Source organism: Ruditapes philippinarum, unplaced genomic scaffold, assembly GCF_026571515.1.
Source record: "Ruditapes philippinarum isolate M1 unplaced genomic scaffold, ASM2657151v2 ctg3249_1_1_1_1, whole genome shotgun sequence".
NCBI classification, from domain to species: Eukaryota; Metazoa; Mollusca; class Bivalvia; order Venerida; family Veneridae; genus Ruditapes; species Ruditapes philippinarum.
In genome coordinates, this window is record NW_026864970.1 from 89,175 (window position 1) to 108,423 (window position 19,249).

The 19,249-nt window shown below is 32.0% G+C and overlaps 1 protein-coding gene across 5 annotated transcripts in view; it reads right to left on the bottom strand.

Annotated features, from left to right (window-relative positions):
- Window positions 1–7,727: 7,727 nt before the first annotated feature.
- LOC132727446 (uncharacterized) overlaps window positions 7,728–19,249 on the bottom strand; it is a 107,552-nt gene continuing 96,030 nt past the window's right edge. For all 5 annotated transcript variants that reach the window (XM_060712968.1, XM_060712967.1, XM_060712969.1 and 2 more), the window contains 3 exons: window positions 17,645–18,050; window positions 11,275–11,428; window positions 7,728–10,545 (listed from right to left, as the gene is read on the bottom strand). In XM_060712968.1, the coding sequence (XP_060568951.1) occupies window positions 9,472–10,545; window positions 11,275–11,428; window positions 17,645–18,036 (1,620 nt within the window). In that variant the 5' untranslated portion in view covers window positions 18,037–18,050 and the 3' untranslated portion in view covers window positions 7,728–9,471. The remainder of the gene's footprint in view (window positions 10,546–11,274; window positions 11,429–17,644; window positions 18,051–19,249) is intronic.

Below are 19,249 nucleotides of genomic sequence, written 5' to 3' on the forward strand. Positions count from 1 at the left end.
TCAGACCATTGTAGTACAAAATAACGTTTTTAAGAATTCTTATGCAAATATTCACTGTAAAAGTATTTTATTGTATTAAGGTATTTTTGTTTTCCTTTAGGTCTAGAGGGTGTACTAAAATATCAATAAATGCAGATACAATCATATGTATACATTCAGTTATTAAATGTGTTTGCATGATATAAGTTATTTCAATAGTCATAATATAACTTGATAATTGTACAGAAAGAAGACTGAATATTCATCAACGAACCATATGTTAGATAAAATCATGTCTGAACCTTAGTGAAATGTTGTCTATTCATGAATACAATTATTTCCTGCACAATTTAGTCTTGCTAAAAGCTTGTAACAGAATGATTCAAAGTTATATTTACTTGGACATCATTGTGACCAAGTATAATTGAATAAGTACCGTCCATTTCTAATAACTTATGTAGACATGATATTTTCAAAAGAAACAAAAATTTAGGCGACTGATACATCATATTATCTAATGACTAGGTGTGCTAAAATAGGTATCAATAAAACCGCTTGACCCACATAACAAACATAGCTTATACTTTGGAATATAAACTAAATGTATTCCTACTTTATTTTTCCCATAAAACAAGAGAGCATTGTTGACCCTAGATCACGCGCCTAAGACCCACTGCTGGAAAAGGTCTATAATTCTTTTATACTGAAGAATGCTAAAATCATCTTTTTTTCACCAGTCATGATTTAAAGAATCATGTCCAATAACTAGGCTCTCGGAACTACAAGAAGACTCATATAACTATATTCCAATAAAAGTCCATGTAAACTAAGTGATTTTGACCCTATGCCAATAGTTTATAATCTTTATGTAGCATCACAATGTTATGATATACAATATTGTCTCTTCTCTGTGCACATAGTTTCGGAGAAGAATTTTAATATATAAGTCAATGTAAACTAAGTGACAGGGAAAGCCATTTTGGACAGCAGGAACATGATTTAAAGGCCATCACGAGGAACACAGTTTTTAAAGACTTGTGTAGGGAATTGCATTGAAGTTGTTTTGTTGTTGATGTTATTAAAAAAAATCAACAAACAAAAAACTGTAATGCCTAGAGCTTTAGTCATAATATAGCTCTAGTCAAAATATAACCTTGCCAAGTAAAGAAGACCTCTTTAAAAGTTACATAAAACACTTTTGTATCATTTAGTGGACATGCAATAAAAAAATCTTCTCAAAAATCAAAATGCATAGAGCACAGGTACTAAGCTGGCATGTAGCACCACCTTGGGTCTTTATTAACCAATTTAATGAATCATGCTCATAGAATCACCTGGGTTCACAGACTTGTATAGGAAAACACATTAAAAACATCTAGTGTTAAACTTCATTGACTTGAAATAAGATATTTGGGATGTAGATTGATATAACATGCATAAATTTGTATGATGCTACTGCAGTCTAAAATGGTTTTGCAATGGTATCACTGAATTTACAAAGACTACTGTAATAAATCTGTTTTCTCTTAACCTACACTATCCGAAGCATATACATTAATCATGTATCACCATAATTATGTTATAATAATGATATATCATGGACAACATGGTCCAAATTTACCAAACACAAAAGGTCACTAAGTTTATATTGACTCGTATATAGATATGGTTATTAAAGTTCTCTCGTGTGAAATAAAAAATTGAAAGCAGATATTGAGCATGTTTCTTTAAAAACAACCGGATTCAATTATGACACAAATCATGTGTGTTATGACATAATTGACACTCTCAAAATGATCTTGTTACCTTTTTTCCAACAATGATCTTAGGTGAGTGATCCAGGGTCATCATTACCCTCTTATTGAAAGAAAAAAATAAGATATGATTACTTTAGGAAATACTAGTACACTTAGTTTGTATCTTAACTTTTCAAAAAGTTGCATGCAGGCCAGGCCATATCATTGATATATATGTTTCACATCACATACATTTTGTTGGCTTTTAAGCCATGTTTATATTATAAATATAAAATTGTGGAGGAGTCAAAAATATGCGTTTATGGACTACCTTTATACCTTACATTCAAGTACATGTTTGCTATTTTAAGCACGTTTAGTTGATTTATTGTCTTCTTATATGTCTTTACGATTAACAATTAATATATGATATCAAATATATTGAAACAAGAATTATCATGCAACCAAATTTAATAACTGAATGTATACACATGTTTGTATGTGCATTTCTTGCTCACCCACCAAATGGCCCGAAGGAAGACAAAAATACTTTCATCCAATAAAAAGTACTTTTTAAGTTGGAACATTTGCATAAGAATTCATAGAAAAGTAAAAAGGTAAAGAAATAGAATGAACTTAGCTATGTAGATTTTCTGTTGTTTTTTCTTTCAAAATTATCATATAAAATTACCCCACCCACTTTCACAAAATATAAAACCTACAGATTTAATGCTTTTCTTACATTCTTTACAATAAACATAGATATTAATGGAATGTCAAATACAGTTTAAGATATAAAGTAACTTTTTTAACTTTGTACATTACTTTAGAAAATCAAATTTGAAAAATATGAAAAAAAAATGGAATTTTTTCTTGATCTTTTTTAAAGATATTTTTAGACAAAAACTTTTAAAATGTTTACTTTTATTGAGATTAACATATAATTTGATTATCTCTGATATGTTTAAACACTTTTTTTATCATAATAAACATAATTTGTGCAACAAATTATACTATAAAAATGATATAACAGTTTTGCACAAAATCGACGGCCATATTGGACGCCATCTTGGATTTGGAAGAAGTATGAAAGAGAAATTTTGTGAGAATTAAATTTTTGAAAAGGGGAAACTATATGCATGCTTTTGGTGTGAGTTAAAGGTCTGTTCAAAAAATTGGAATGAATGAGCTAGAATGTACTCAAATTTATATGGCGGCCATTTTGAAAATGGCGGCCATCTTGAATGAGCAGATATATTTTTGGGCCCACTTCACTTCTGAAATCTACATGGTCTAAAGATGATTTCCTGAAAGTTTCATGCTTGTATCACAATTTGCACTATTTTCTCAATTTCCCGCCCCACTATAAGAAAAGCATAAAACTACGATTTTCGATTTATTTTTAAGTATATTTCTTAACTATCTTTGCATATTTTTCTGTTTAAAGCGCCCCAGTTTATTTAAGTAAGAAATTCTAATGTTATGTTTTTAGGCTTTTAAACCTCCCTTTAATGCCATGGATAAATTACCCGGTTCTTGTACCAAGGCACGTAGATGGTAGTACATGTACATGCGAACGTAGAACTGACAGAGAAGTTTATTCAATGATATATAATTAGTGTGATAATATAGAGAAAAACGTGGTTAAGCTTATCAGTTGTGTAGATTAGATAATCATTCATAATGTACATGAGCTTGAAACAGAAACATTTGTTGAGGTTTAAAGGTCCATAATGCCTCAAAAATGCATTTGTTTTTATTTCATTAAAGCTTTTTAATTTGTGTGTACCTTTATAGTTTAAACGAAATTATTGGCCAAGTATCTGAACCGTCTTTTTCATGTGTTTCTTTTTCAAGTAGAGTACAATTATAGTGAATTAGTATTCCGTATGGAAGTCATAATACAAGTGTGTTTACATTTTGCTACTTTTATGACAAACTTATTTACATGATTCGCTACTTTCTTCAGGTAACGCCATTTTAACATTTACAATATTCATATTTGTCCTTTCTAAAGAAGTAAATATTTGTTTTTGATGTATAATGTGCCTTTAAAAGTACATAGATCTGCTGTCAGGTGCATTTTATATATACATGTATGTAAATTCCCGTCCACAGTTGCATCAAAGTAAAACTTTCAGTTCAGCTGTAAGAAATTCCTATCAAAATTTAGGTTCTCGCCGGGCATTATAATGGAAGAACTCGTTTTTGATAGATGATTTTATTTATGCCTGAAACTATGACGCTAAGAAATTTGGTACATGTTTGATTCATTGTCTTATGGACCTTTGTCATGATGTGATTGTTGAGCTCAAGGTCACATTTGGTTTCAGCTGACTTAGAGCTTGACATAGTGACCATTTCGTGACAATAGCTATGACCTTAAATTGGTCATCGGAGGTTGATATCAGTTGATTCCGATTTATTTTTGACCATCTGTAACCTTTTTCTTTTTGTAATTTGTGATAAAGCTATGTAAAGTGGACCACATGCACTGTGTCAAGCGCACATTTCAAAACTGATTATCAGATGAGTGTGCCAGTTTTTGAATGATAATTGTTATTGCTGTTAATCTATTTAGAGACAAAATAGCGATCTTTGACCGTCAAGGCTCTCTATCTTATATTGTAACACGGTGTATGTTATATGTCGTTAAATGTCGCAATGTTAACGTTCAATGTCGCACGATTGTCCATTGCCGTTAAATAGCGCAATACTACCGTTTAATGTTGCAAGATGAATATTTATATGAAAATATAGTTTGCTAGTGCTATAAGATTACAATAAACATTGATTAAATGTTGGTATATATTTAGTAACTTAGGTACATAAGGAAATATCTTGATCCAAAATATACAATGAGCACATTTTCAAAAAAATATTTCCTAGTGTCCAAGTACTTGTCCCTTACCATTGTTGGTTCGAACAAGGGACAAGGGTTTTTCCATATGAGGAAGCTATACAGCTAGCTTACGGAACGTCTTTGGGTGTGCTCAGGTTCCTTTCGTGCACGGCGGGGCATCAGAATTCTTCCACTACTTGTAAAGCTTAAAAGTCGCTTGATGAGCTTACTGTGTTGGTGTTACGTTTTAATGCCTTAAAGCTAATTAGGTCTTTGCATGTCCTAATTAGAAGTTTTTAAAACTTATAGGGTGAAATAAAATTCTTATCAAATTTGCTCTTTTAAAAAAACTTATTTGAAGTAAGAAACCATAGTAATAGGTAACTTCGAGTATGTCATTCCTAATTAGGTCTTTATAACTTCTAATTTAAAGTTTTAAGTCCTTTTTAGACGACTGTAAACAGCTCCTAAAAAGAAGTAAGAAATCCCAAATTAGGCTTTTAAAACTCAATTTTTGAGTTTAATAGTTTTGTAAGAACATTAAGATTTTGCATACCAAAATGTTTTTGTAAAGATAGATTTTCGACCATGCGACCACATACATGCATGGAGGACAGGCTGTAAGGAAAGTGACCGTGCGACCACATACACGCGTCAAATGGTTCCCCATCTCTTATGTGAAAGGGACATAGAGTTGTCCGCCCTTTATTTAAGGGCAGACTTTAAAAATAAGCCTTATTCAAATAATAAGAAAGCTAATGTTCACAGATACGTCTTGAATTGGTTTATATATAACAATATTTACGCAAACAAACTGGGTATACGTTTACGTCCAATCAAATCCGCTATGATTTTTTTAAAAAGATCATATATTATTTCTTGGAAAATTTTGACTTTACAGTTTTTTCTACTTTTCATTTTATGTATATAGTAAAATTATTCAATTTTTGCAAAACATGAACGTATAAAGAACGTTTTATATGCATTGAATATGGCAGGTATGTTTCACACTTTGTTAGTAAATATTAACCTGGGGGCATTTTATTCATCCTACTTGTAATAGAAACGGTATTGTGACATTACGTATGCATTATATTTGTTATTGATTAATTAATTCATTCATTAATTAATTCATTAATTTTATTTATTTATTTAATATTTATTTATTTATTTATTTTTTTATTTATTTGAAAGTATGAGGGCTGTTAGTGTCTTACGTGCACTTAAAAGTCATATGGCAACTTTTCAGCTTTACTGATGTAGGAGACCTCTGGTGTCCCTCTATGCATTTTCATTTCAGACACGAGAGTACGACTGTTGTTCCTTAAGTTATCTGGGAAAGCTCCCTAAAAAACGAAAAAAAAATTAACCAAGTCATTCGAACCCACGACAATGAGGGGCAAGTAGTTCGAAGTCAATGGCCACGAATGCTAGTATCTATAATTATGAGTGTATTAACGCTTGTACAATAGTGCCTTGCTAATCCGAACCCTTCTAATCCTTTCTTATCCGAAACGAAGTGTCCGGTCCCGATTTATTCGTTCTATGTTCAATAGTAAAAAACCTACTCCGAATTCCGAACGATTTTTTACGTAAACAAAACGTATGGCTGGAAGGTAAATATAACATAATAATAATAATAATATAAGACGAATCATCAACAACATAACTTTAAATGCCGTAAAGCTTCTATTGACAAATTCTAAGATATAAATAGTTTACACCGCATTGTACGAAGATTCTTGCAATGCACGTCACCTTATGTTGAATACCGTAATGGTGGACCACATGGTGGACAATCGTGTAGTTCTTTCATAGTTTAAAAATCCAATCAGGAATGAAGGTCTTTCATCATGTTTTTTTTTAAGAACGCGTGGTTAAATAAAATCAAAATGAAGGATAAAACATCTTTGTCAAATATGATATTTTTTTATTTGACATCAGGTGTGAGCTGGTGTCGGCTTTATCGTATGATACAGACATTTGTAAAAAGTAATATCGGTGTCCTTTTGCAGATGTGGTTGACAGAAATGAAATTGTTTTGTGGTTGAGATAAATTTTGTAATTCTTATGTTTTTGGAGATAAATAAATAGTTGTTTTCTAAATTCAAACATTCATAGCAAAGCAAAATAGCATAGCGATTTTTTCTTCTTTCTTTTGTCTTACATTAATGGTATTTAAAATGGAAATAATCAGGCCTGAAATTATGTTGCTTTTGTTTCTCTGTTTAATATGGATATCTTTTCAAAAGAAGTAATGACTATTTTAGATAAGAAAAAGGACAGAAAGGTAACTCTATATGTACGGGTTAAAACAGATTCATCCCTGTCTTTTATTTGCTGAAAAACTATCGTTAACTGTTCCGATACAAAAAAAACAAACAGCCATCTAGACTCATTAATCAAAGTATCTTGTCAATGCAAACTCTTCTTTTTCCTGAAAATTCAACAGGATCACACTGCTGTCTGTTGATGGAACTGCGGTCAATATCCCTGAAAAAAGACATCATTTGCTTGTCCTATATTATACTGATGGCGTTAAATTATTGAGATTTTCTGGACCACACTTCCAGGTATATTTTTCTCGTTTGATTTCCCAAGCGTAAAGTGATGCATTACTTTTCAGATTACGAGATAAATCCACATTTACTATGTAATACGGATAGACAGAATAAAATTACGTAAATGTCTGGAAATCTGGGATAAAAGCGAAATATGTAAGGCGGAAAATAAGCACTATAGCTGTTATGTATAATATCCAGACCCTTCGTTAAATTTACAGTCCGTTTTCTAGGTCAGTCACGAGACAAATATCACTATATAATTATGTATATTAATCTGCATTTTGTTTTTGTATAAAGTAATTTTCAGAACGCCGCTCTTAATAAGTAACTTCACACAATGATGCGTTTGATATTAATATGGAAACTCAAGAGCATTTTTTGGCAGCTTTTCTTGACGGTCATATGTTGAATGCTATTCGTCCTCTATTTCACTTTCAAATAACACGATGTGGAAAAGTTATCGGCTTCTTGCTAAATAAACGGGTCAATAACTGATACATAATTAAGTTACAATTAGTTCTTTGCAGAACAGTACTGGAAATGCGTACGGTAGCTGTACATACTACCCCGCCGCCGTCCTACGTTTTATTAAAAAAGAACATGACACAACTCACAATTTTTTATTTTATGAATTGGTATATTTTGTGCCTTTCAAAGAAGAATATGCCACTTTGATATACAGATGCGTTTCATTGAATTGTTTCTAAATAACATATACATAATTCATTATTCTATTATTCATACATGACAAATAACATTTAAATTAACCCAATTTTAAAGCAATGACTGGCACAATTTGTAGTATGTTTCAATTATCAGCTCGAATGCTTAAGTAAAACAGCTTTAACTGAATACACTTTTGACTTACTTAAACGTAAATCATTCTTTAAATCTTGAACATTCTTATTTCAAAGTTGTATATTCTTTTCCGTGTTATCAAAGCATCTTTTAATCTTTTAGTCTAGATGTCATATGTTTTGGAAAATATTGACAATTTGCGACCACGATTAGGTTTTTTTTATATCATTTCATAAACTTATTACTTAATGACTGCAATGAATTGGGAAAAAATGTTTTGCACATGTATACAAAATGTGAAAGTTGTTGATAAGTAATCAATTTAAATTTATGCATAATGTAATGGATAAAATTCTTCTTCTTTTTCTGTCACTCAATAATATATAACACTGACGGAACAATTTTTTGTCAGTCAGGCTTCTGTAATAAAGCACTTGTCACCCGTGTCTATTTAAATTGAGTCCTCGTGGTTTTGATTTGGATATTAAATATTTGAATAAAATTCGAATAAAATTTCACCCAAACGTTTTCTATTCGTGTGTCAGTACTTTTTAACAATTGTATCATTTGTCTGTCAGTCTGTCTGTCTGTTTATCTGTCTGTCAGATACCATCAATGTCTGTACTATAATTTTATGTTCGACCCAGTGTTCGTTCAGCTGTCCTTTAAACCATACCCTGTGGGAGCTGAAAGTTTAAACCTTTGCTATGGCCAGTATAGAGTCAAGCCAAAACCTTTGCTATGGCCAGTGTAGAGTCAAGCCAACCAGCACACTTGTGCAGTTTACCCATGCTTTATGCTGTTGAGTGTTTTTTTGTGTACTCCCTTATAGCCAAGCAGATTATTCCAAATAAATCTGGGCAAATCCATATCATAAATTCAACAGCTGAAAGGTTAGATCAACCAATGAAACGCTTCTGTATAAGTATAAATAGACTAAACAACTCAATCACTTTAAGTTCATGGCAAATGTACATTTGTATTTTTGCTTTCGCCATTGTTTTCTTAGAGTCCAGGAAACACAATAACGATAACATTTTGCAGGCAATATTTAGCATGAATTATTATTATCATTAAAAGTTCATATATTATATAATAATAAAAAACAAATGTATATATTTATATATGTACGACTAGGTATTAACAATGTTTAGAACACGTTTAAAATTTTTGGTAAATGTAATATTATACACATAAGTTTTAACATTGTAGAAAAAAGGTATGTAAGAAACATGTATGGTTATATCTTAATTGACGCCACAATGAAAGGAATTATAATAGAAGTTATAATCACTTATTTCTGTAAATTAAAAATCACATGTTATCGTAAACTTTTCCGTCATACTCGAGTCATAATCCCATCGCAATGAAGTTTCAAATATATGAAATCAAAATTATGACGTAAACGGCAGTTAATGACGACAGGACAGAATTTACGGAATCTAACGAAAAATGCCGATTGTCAATATTCCAAAAATATTCATATTATTGTTCCATTTTGAGGCCATGTAAAGAGAGAAGTTAAAAGAAATTCTAAATAAAGTCCACAATTTTATTTTTGACGGGTTCCTTTATAAAAGCTCCCGTTTGTCTTTGGAATATTCAAACTATTAGATAAGGAGTTATTATCACTTAAAGATGTACTCTCAGAATTTCTGTTAGACCTTAAACTTGGTGTACGGCTTTTACTTCTTGCTTTTCTACACTTTGGACTTAAACTACTATCACAAAAGTCTCGATTTCCGCTCAAATCGTCAAATTCTAAACAATCACTTGGAGTGCATGGGCTCGAACTAAAATCCCCAGGCTCGATTTTACTAGTCGTGGAAGTTTCTTCATCGTAAGATGGGTTATATGTATATTTATATCCTTTCATATGTTCCCCAAACACGGTACCATCCAATAACTTTGGCGTTGAGCACTTAACTTTATTATTTTCTTCGCGTACTCCAGGAACAATATTTTGACTACTTGGCACAGAGCTATCCGATATATAAGGGTCGTTTAACGACCCATGGTAATGGCTTTGATCTTTTAAAGAACCATGGTAAATATTTTGATCTGGTTGTGAACCATGAACATACTGTTGATCCCTTTCATATTGTAAAAATTGATTCGTTTTATATGGAACTACTTCTGTGTGCGGATTACTACTATTACGTAACTCCATTTCCGTGTTAATAAATCTTGACAACATAAGTACGCGTTCATCATCCGAGCACCTTGAATCGCCATAATTAGATACGTCCTTAAAATTAGATGAGCTATTTCTAGGAAAATACAAAGTGGAATGATTCGAACGTCTTCCGGTGGAGCCATCAAGTTGATCACCTATGTATTCGTAATAATGTGACATGTCGGAAGAACTTCCGGTGATCGATCTGTGTCGATCAGACGCCCTACGGTGCGTCAGAGATTCGTGTGAAGGCACCCGCTTATCAAGGTTTTCCTTATCACGCCAATATATACGTTCGTAACCTTGACGGCTACGCCCACTTAAAGTACTTTGTCTGGAGATACTTCTTTGACACTGTGTACACATATCATCAAACTGGTAACCCTGTAAGGGTGTCTGTTGTATAGCTTTAATTAGACGCGCTTCTACACCATTTTCAGTTGAACGTGCCTGAAAACACACAAAAAAATTCTTAAATCAAACGGAATAGTAATTAAAATAGTGGTATACTTACTATTTCAACAATAATTTGTGCATACAACATCATGCAAATATGAAGGACGCCATTACCATTTCCAAAATGCGTTTGCACCACTTAATCATTATTTGCTCCAATCTTATTAATTTAGTCTTGTTTTTATTTCCTGTGTCTAAAACGCGTAATCAAATCCATATTTTACTCAATCTAGACTAGTTTTAATTCGCTTATCAAACATATCCATATAAAATCTACAATGAGCTCGAGTTAACAAAGTTCTGTCAAAATGTTAAAGTTGATGGTGTGAAATTAATTAATGTAATTTTTCATTCTCCTAGAGTCGTACACAGCTGTGCCTTGTGCAATATTGAATTCATGGAGGTGTACTCGTCCAGCAAAATTCAGTATTGTACACAACAATGTATAATAGCCCCATAATATTGCACGTGCAAAAGGTAAAATTTGTGTTTTGTCGCAATGGGCTTATTAATAATAATAATAATAATAAAACTAATTATAGTAATAAAAATAATAATAATGATAAATAATAATAATATTAATAATAATAATAAAAACAACAACAATAATAATAATAATAACAATACCAATAATAATAATTATAATAAAAACAACAATAACAACAACAATAATAATAATAATAGTAATAATAAAACAGCTATATAGATGATATTAATATTTACCTCAAATGGAAGCCCTCGTCGCTCTGGAATGTTGCCCGCTCTATAATAATATTGGCTTTGAACATAATATCTGTTAACTTGCGTGTTAATGGCAGTTTGGTCACTGTTAACTGTTTTAGTGCACGGGACTTCCGTGGTTTTGTCCACACGGCGGCTGAAAAAAAAAATGAAAGCATTACATAGTCATCAATTTTAAGCCAAGTGAGAAGGTATCATAACAGCATAATTTAAGAACAGTCATTTGAGTTCATATCAATTTTACACACTCAAGACTGAATAACTGTTATGCATATATATATGTGTAGATGAACTCCGCCAGACCGGAAAGGGCACTGACTTCCTGATATCATAATTGCTATGTGACATCATATTGGCTATATGTTCAAATACTGTTAAGAGCAAAACACGCCCGGCAAACTGTCGCTCCACTTCAAAATTGTGGTGTACGGTAAAACGAGCGAACGGCATTTCCGAGACCGAGCGGAAGGCCGATTTAAACGGATAATTGTAAGTGCTGTTTATGTTTTTGTCTTGTTATTCTTTTCAGTTGTATTTTTCGAAAAACGGAAAATGTAGTTCCGTGTAGGATTGATTTAGATTTCCAATGGTAAAGATGTTACAAAAAGAAAATTATATCAAGCCTGGGAGAACTTTTCTCCCTGACGAAGTGAACGACGATTTGTTAGATTTCAAACTTCAAACCATGAAAACGCTCTACACCTAGGATTTTTTGAAAAAGTGTTTAACAAAAATATCAACCCGTAACAAGAGCTAGTCTTTCGTGCAAAATAAACTACTCTTGGTGGATTTCTTAAATTTGTATTTCAATTTTTTTCGAAAGTAGTGGAGCCAAAGGGCAAGAGATGGAGCGAAAGGTCGGTTGTTGGGCGCAAGGCGACATTAAGTTGGTGTAAAGAGCATAGTCTACGAATTTCTATAAATAAAATCTTTCAAAGTTAAAATAGACGTACTAAAATGTGAAGCCGGAGAAATATGATAAGATATTAATTTATTTCTACTATAACTAGGTCTTTCAATTATTAATAATTTTAGTCCGTACACCGACTGAGCACTGCCTTTTTTATTACGTTCGTTTTGTTCATAGATACTCTGAATAAACGAACAAAATTTAACAGATATTTCTTTTAACTTTTTTTTTCTTTAATTAAGATTTGTACTAACAATATGCACTGTGTTTGATTATAAATGTGAACATTTCTATTTATACTTTGAGAGGAAAATGGTAATCTAAACAAAAATCTAAATAAAAAAAGATAGTATCTTGAAACACTTATATTACCCGCCCCCATCTATGAATTTATTTATCAATTCGAAACAAATTACTTTAACGTAATTAAATATTTAATTTCCCCTTATTCACTAGACAAGGGCATTCAGACTGCTCGTTAAGTGGTACATGTACATTTGCGAAGAAGTTCGGAACACTCAATAATTAATCTTAATCATCTTTGAGTAACGGAAATGGATCCCTAATCGAATAAATGTGACTAATGCTCTGTTTTGCTCATAAAGTGTCATGTATTTCTTATTTGCGACGTTATGTAAATGGCCTCCTATTATTTTCCCAGCGTTTAACAGCGTTTCAGAAAGAACGCGCGCGAGACAATGCTGAACCGGCCAGCGTAATTTACATTAATTATGATTGGCAGAAAGGCTTTAAGAGCGATCGATAACCCTAATGTCACGAGTTCAGACGCATTATATGTTTTCTTTCTTTCAATTATGATCCTTGAATTATATCGGATAAATAATTATCCCTTGTGAAATGGCGATCTCTTCCACAGATGCCAAATGCAGGCTTTCATTTTTTGCCGAAATATTCTCCAGTCATTACGGAAAATGACAATAGAAGGGATGGGAATATGCGAAATTCCCCAAAGCTTCTTTCCACGCAGTTGGAAACTTAAATAGCATGTCATGTAAATGAAGAGAGTATCTTTATAAATCAGATGCTAATTACGTTCTCATACTACAAATATAAAAACAAGCATTTTTCTTTTCTAATTTAGGCTGATTTAGCTGAGGTATACGAGTATATTTAATCAATTATAAAATTAATTATTTCTTTAAGCATTTATTCAGCTTTTTATATTGTCATAAACACCTTATCTATTTCATTTTAATTTAAACTAGATGAGGGAAGACGGTAATTTTTCCCCTTATTTCCTCTAATTTTAATGACCACAGAAGATTTCGTACAGAAAAATGTGCGCATCAGACAAAAATGGTATAACCTAAACCAGGGTCTTTCAAATAGATTCAAATTTAATTCTATTTGAAAGACCCTGCCTAACTTAATCTTGATTTTTTTTACATATTTTTATAACAAAAATGACTGATAAATCTGACAAAATCATTTTGTACCCTTTTTGCACAGACAATAAAAAAATTAAAGTATCAGATACACCCTTTTAGATCAAATGATCAAAATGTTAATAACACCTGATGCTTAATGATTCTAATAATAAATCCGTAATTTAGTAGGAATATCAATTTTCCTTTAATATTGTTGCCGCGTAATATTATCACAGGCAACACTCGACACCGGTCGGAAGATTGTAAATTTTCTATTTCCTCTTTAAAGGTGAATGTTGAAGGAATATAATATAACTATTGACATTGAAGCCACCACCATGTTCAAACTGCATTTTTTCTCGATGATTGGTAATTTAAAAGTAAAAGGGACGCTTTTTATTTCGAAATATCTCTTTTTTACAGCTAATTATCATATTGTTAAGAAATACGAAAAAGAAAAGAGAAACGTCGTATTTTACTACTTTTAATGTCTTTGAGGATATATTTCCAATAAAAAGGCACAAGTAGGACGAAAACCTTCTACAGTACATGCATAACACATTGAGACACGATAGTTGCTCTGATATCACAAAATATTCATAGCCAGCAGAATCGAGACTAAGTTACTTCCCTTTGACCAGTGCTGATTTCTCCAGTTAGCAGTCTAATATTTATTTTACTGTGCTTTTGCTTTGTTTGGTCACGTGCATGAAAAAGGTTTTCATGTTATGTAAAATGAACAGATAAATGATAAAATAGTGCAAGAATTATGTAAAAATATATTGGAAGTAGATAAAAATACACCACTATACTACACTAATAACTATTCTTAAGTCTTTAAAATAAATGTATGTATAAAACTCTTGTTGGAAATAGAGACCGTTGATTAATTTGCTTGTCTACCATCATGTCGAAAGTGTAATTGCTTTAAATTTCTGGACCAGACTTTAATGTATATATTTCTTATTTGATTTCCCATGTGGGCACTGGAACAATTCTTCGCGGATCACAAGAAAATTTCGTTTCCACTGAAGTTGGTGATGAATTCAATAAAATAAGTGTTATTAAGTATTATTGTTATACATTGCTTTATTTGTATACAGAAGCCAAAGAACTGGTATAATTGATTGATTGATTGACTGATTGATTGATTGATTGATTGATTGATTGATTGATTGACTGACTGATTGAAACGTGCACGCGTTTAGTGGCCACATCTATCATAATAATATTGATTTAACAGATGACAACAAAAATAACTAAAAAGTTCAATATTTTTTTTTTTACGAAAAAATAGGAAAGAATACATTTAGTTAATACATATATAAAATATCGTTTAATAGTAACACAATATTAATTACATTATTCTGAATTGATATTTCACTAGCTCAGAAAGCGATTTTCTAGCTTGACCTGGGATAGTTTGTTAGTAAAATCCTTATTTGTATATTTTTTCACGCACGGGCGATAACCCGAAAGTAGCAACTTTCCAGCTGTATCAAATAATAATTAGACACTAGATATTAGACAGTAGGTATTGCATTAAACACATATATCCATACACCTATCTCAGTATCTTATGAAAAAAACGACATTTCTAGCTTGCTTAATGCAATAAAATCGTTAACGACCATAATTATTATCATAATTAGAAATAAACTGATTTATGGATGCAGCCCTGAACGTCTAGTGAAATTTTTTTTAAAAATATGAACATACAAAAGGAAAAAATAAATGATTCTGTTTTACTATCATTTAAATATGTAATAAAGTTATTTTTAATCAAATGAATCATCGACAAATATATAACATATCTTACATCAGCCAGTTCTAAGCTATAACTTCATTTAGCAACATCATCAACAAAAATTATCTCCATTTTAAATAAGTGCTGGTGAACTTATTCCGTACGGCTTTTACATCCCTCTTCGATAACAGAATCATCCTAATCTCTGTTGTGTTTTTTTTGTCTTCGCGTTGAGAGAAAGTACAGGATCTAGCTTTTTTACATCTTAATCATGAAAATTCGGGGAACATAAGAAATACCCAATCAGACTTTTCGATGTCTGCGCTAGGTATCTGAGAAATCGTGTATGCTTTATTTACGAACGGTGTAATTTGATTATTTTGAATGATCAGCCAGACCCATGTCTGTAACGTCTTGTTTACGCGCATGTTTTCAAGCCTAATCTCTATATCAACTGGTGCTCAAAGCTACACACATTTATACTCATTGTTATTTAAACGTAAGTTTAAAAAAAAATGTTTGAAAAAAAATGTCATGTTGGTTTAAAGTGAATTGGTCTAAAATGTAAGCTCCAGGTCCGTTATACGTACCATGAATAATGATGTCTATGGTACATGTATTTAGTATTATACCGGACAACAAATCCCGGAAAAATTACATGTTGATAACTGTAAGATACATGACCAGATATTTAATATCTTTCTAGAACAGAATATTAGTCTGTATCACATAAAATGCTCATACTAAATCACTTCAAACTCTATCAGCATTTTACTTTTATGAAATTTTTCATACGATAAACTAAATTTTTATCAATGTTTAACATACTTATGGAGAATGTGCCCATTGTAGACCAATCCACTTTAAGCTAGCATAACACACATTTGATTCAAAATGAATTACATTCAATGTGTCGAAGTTTGGGAAAATAGACCCTATGAAAGGAAGAAATTAAGTTGTACGTAAAAATAAAATGACTTTTAAGTTAACAAATGATTCAATTTAATTTGCCTGACACTTTCCAATGATTTATCTAAACTTGTCAAAAAGTACGGGAAAAGAAACATTATGAAAAAATGGGGGGGGGATGTACTTGTCTACATATTAACAAATAATGTAATTTAGCATTAAACACTTATGATTCAAAATGAATAAAACGTTTCAAAATATAAAATGAATAACCTTCAGTTTTAATAACAAGATATATAGTTAGTGTATGTCGATTCAGTGTACAGAAAGTTTTTCATATAGTATTAATAAATACCGGAATATCGTTTTATGAGCAAAGAGCATTCATACATTTCTTTAAGTTTTATCTATTTTTTTTAATTACTTTTAATTTTTCATTCTTTTTTAAACATTAAATCGATCATTTTGTGAGCTTTGCAGCTTTAAAGCCTAACAAATAGTTTTGCTTGAGTTCAAGATACCGAACATGGACTTAAAGATTTATGGACTTATAGATTTAAGGACTTATAGATTTAAGGACACGGACGAATAGAACGCAAGTTTGAGTGTAAAAAAATGATAATGGGAACTGCAAGTTCATACCGAAGAAAAATTTATCATTATGTCTAACTAGAGTCAGAATTTTAAAACGCTGAAGATTCGCGTATTGCGGAAATGGTAATGCGTAGTGCGGAAATGGTACATGTATTGCGTAGAGCGGAAATGGTGATGCTTAGATAAAACTTTACTTTTTATAGTAGAATTATGGTGCTTAGAAATGTTCCGTGTTAAGCATTTTTGACGTTTACATCTTCACCATGTTTTAACATTTCACTTAAGAAGCGAATAATTGGAATTGTGTTAAGTATTAATTACATTTTAAGACATAAAAAAGCGTACTAGGGAGATTTAAACTCTAAAAAACTGACAGAATTTACTTATAATGAAGAGCGTTAATGTAGTTATTCTTACCTACTTATATTTACAGTCTTTCGAGACTTGTTTCAATTATTGTTTTCAAGTATTCTTGTCAATACAAAAATCAGGCCAAGGTTGTTAAACTTAATTACCAGAAAAGTACTTTAAGTTCTGACTAGACCTTGGTAAATACGAAGAAAACATTTTCCATTCTTATTATATCCCCGCAATTTTACAGACGTAAGAATAGCATATTAAGTCCGAAGGAGATACCGACTTTAAGTCTGTTAATTATCTTCACTGCCCTTTGTCATCATTTATAAGCATTTTTACACCATTTCGACAAACAAGACGGGGAAAAACTTGCGAACCTGTCATCGTTTTGACACGTTCGCGCCTACTTATTTTCGTAGCAGACGACAAATATAGGAAAATACTTACACGTAACGACAGCAGACGATCACTAGCAAGAAGACAAACATGAGACAGATGCAGGCGAGAATGATGGCTATCACACATTGAGTCCCACATAATCCGAACACAGTGAATAATTCATCACAGTCACTTAAACTCTCCGCTGATAATTCCACAGATGTCAAATCCACTTTACACCGGGACGCCACGCGACGCAACGCTTTGCAACCGTCACGTGCTCCTAACCGTCCCGACCAATCTAATTCTATTAATAGCCTTGCTTTGTTGGGAGTACCAGGAGGCGGGCATGGGAACCTGTCCCATAAAACCCACGGGTCCCGGATGTATTCCGGGGCATTACGCCACCTGTCGCATTTTTGGCATCGAGGGCACGTGTCGGCGTCTGTAACATCCCTCATTTTTTGTTAGCGGTCTGAAAGCATAAAGAGAAATCTTTTTAATTGAAAATGATGATTCGGAGGTCCTTTGACATAGCATTCACAAGTCTATTAAAATGATAAAATCATTAGAAAATCGAAATTTTCGTTTTAAACTTCTGGTTCAAAACACTAGAAACAAAAGAGAACACCCACACCATTCTATTTTACAAAAATACAGACTGATAATGTCGTAAAAGTAAAGTTGTGTTCAAAGTTCGCTCAAGCTTCTTAAATACTTCATGCCCATTAATGAAATAAAAAGCTTGGTCGCCTACGTGCATAATAGCCTCTTTTACCGATCAATGCTCCGTAGTTTCTCTTAGGGATACAGAGAGAGAGAGGGGAAAATCCTCATTCATCATTTAAAGCTTCGACTTAATCAAAAATTCATTTATTTTAAATTACGATAAATGTGCCGATAAATCCAATTTTACTAATTGCATTGAAAACATTCCTAGCAAAGCGCTTCGACGAGGTAGCTCCTATTGTTTTAACGCGTTTCCTATCTTTTGTTACTATTTCCGGAAGTTGCTTATCTTCTGTGTAAATCTAAAGGCATTGAAATTGCTATCGCACCGGCGTTTGCAAAATCTTTATTGACTTGTAGTTAAAATAAAGCGCCGCAGAGGCAGGATCTTTTATCAAAGACTCCAGGGTCATTATCAACGTTTATTGAATAAAAACAAAGTCAATCAAGAAAAACCTGTGGTTCATTTCACTGATAAAATTGAACTAATTAATTCCCCCGGTTGCTATGGTGTAACTCCACACCGATTTCTCGGTAACAGATGCGGATTGATAAACATTATACATATGGAACTAAAACTACATCGATCGGCGATTCCTCGCGTAAATAAATTCCTGCAACATCATAAAAAATAAATTTCGGGGAGAAATGTTGCTTGTATATTATACTCTTGATAATTGTCGATGAAAGACAGAAGGCCTTCAACCGTTGTAATGAAAATTGAATTATTAATAAAACATGGCATATAGCTAGCTTCGTTAATCGGGATAGTTCTGCTATCATGGTGGCATATCGCGGACGGGAGTAGCCCACATATTAAATTTTTAAAACAAATAAAGTGTTCACATAACATACTCAAAGCGTTTTTCTTCTAAAACCAACGACTGACTCCATTTCTAATGATTACGAATCAGAATCAGCATCAATATTAAGATTAAGGATTAC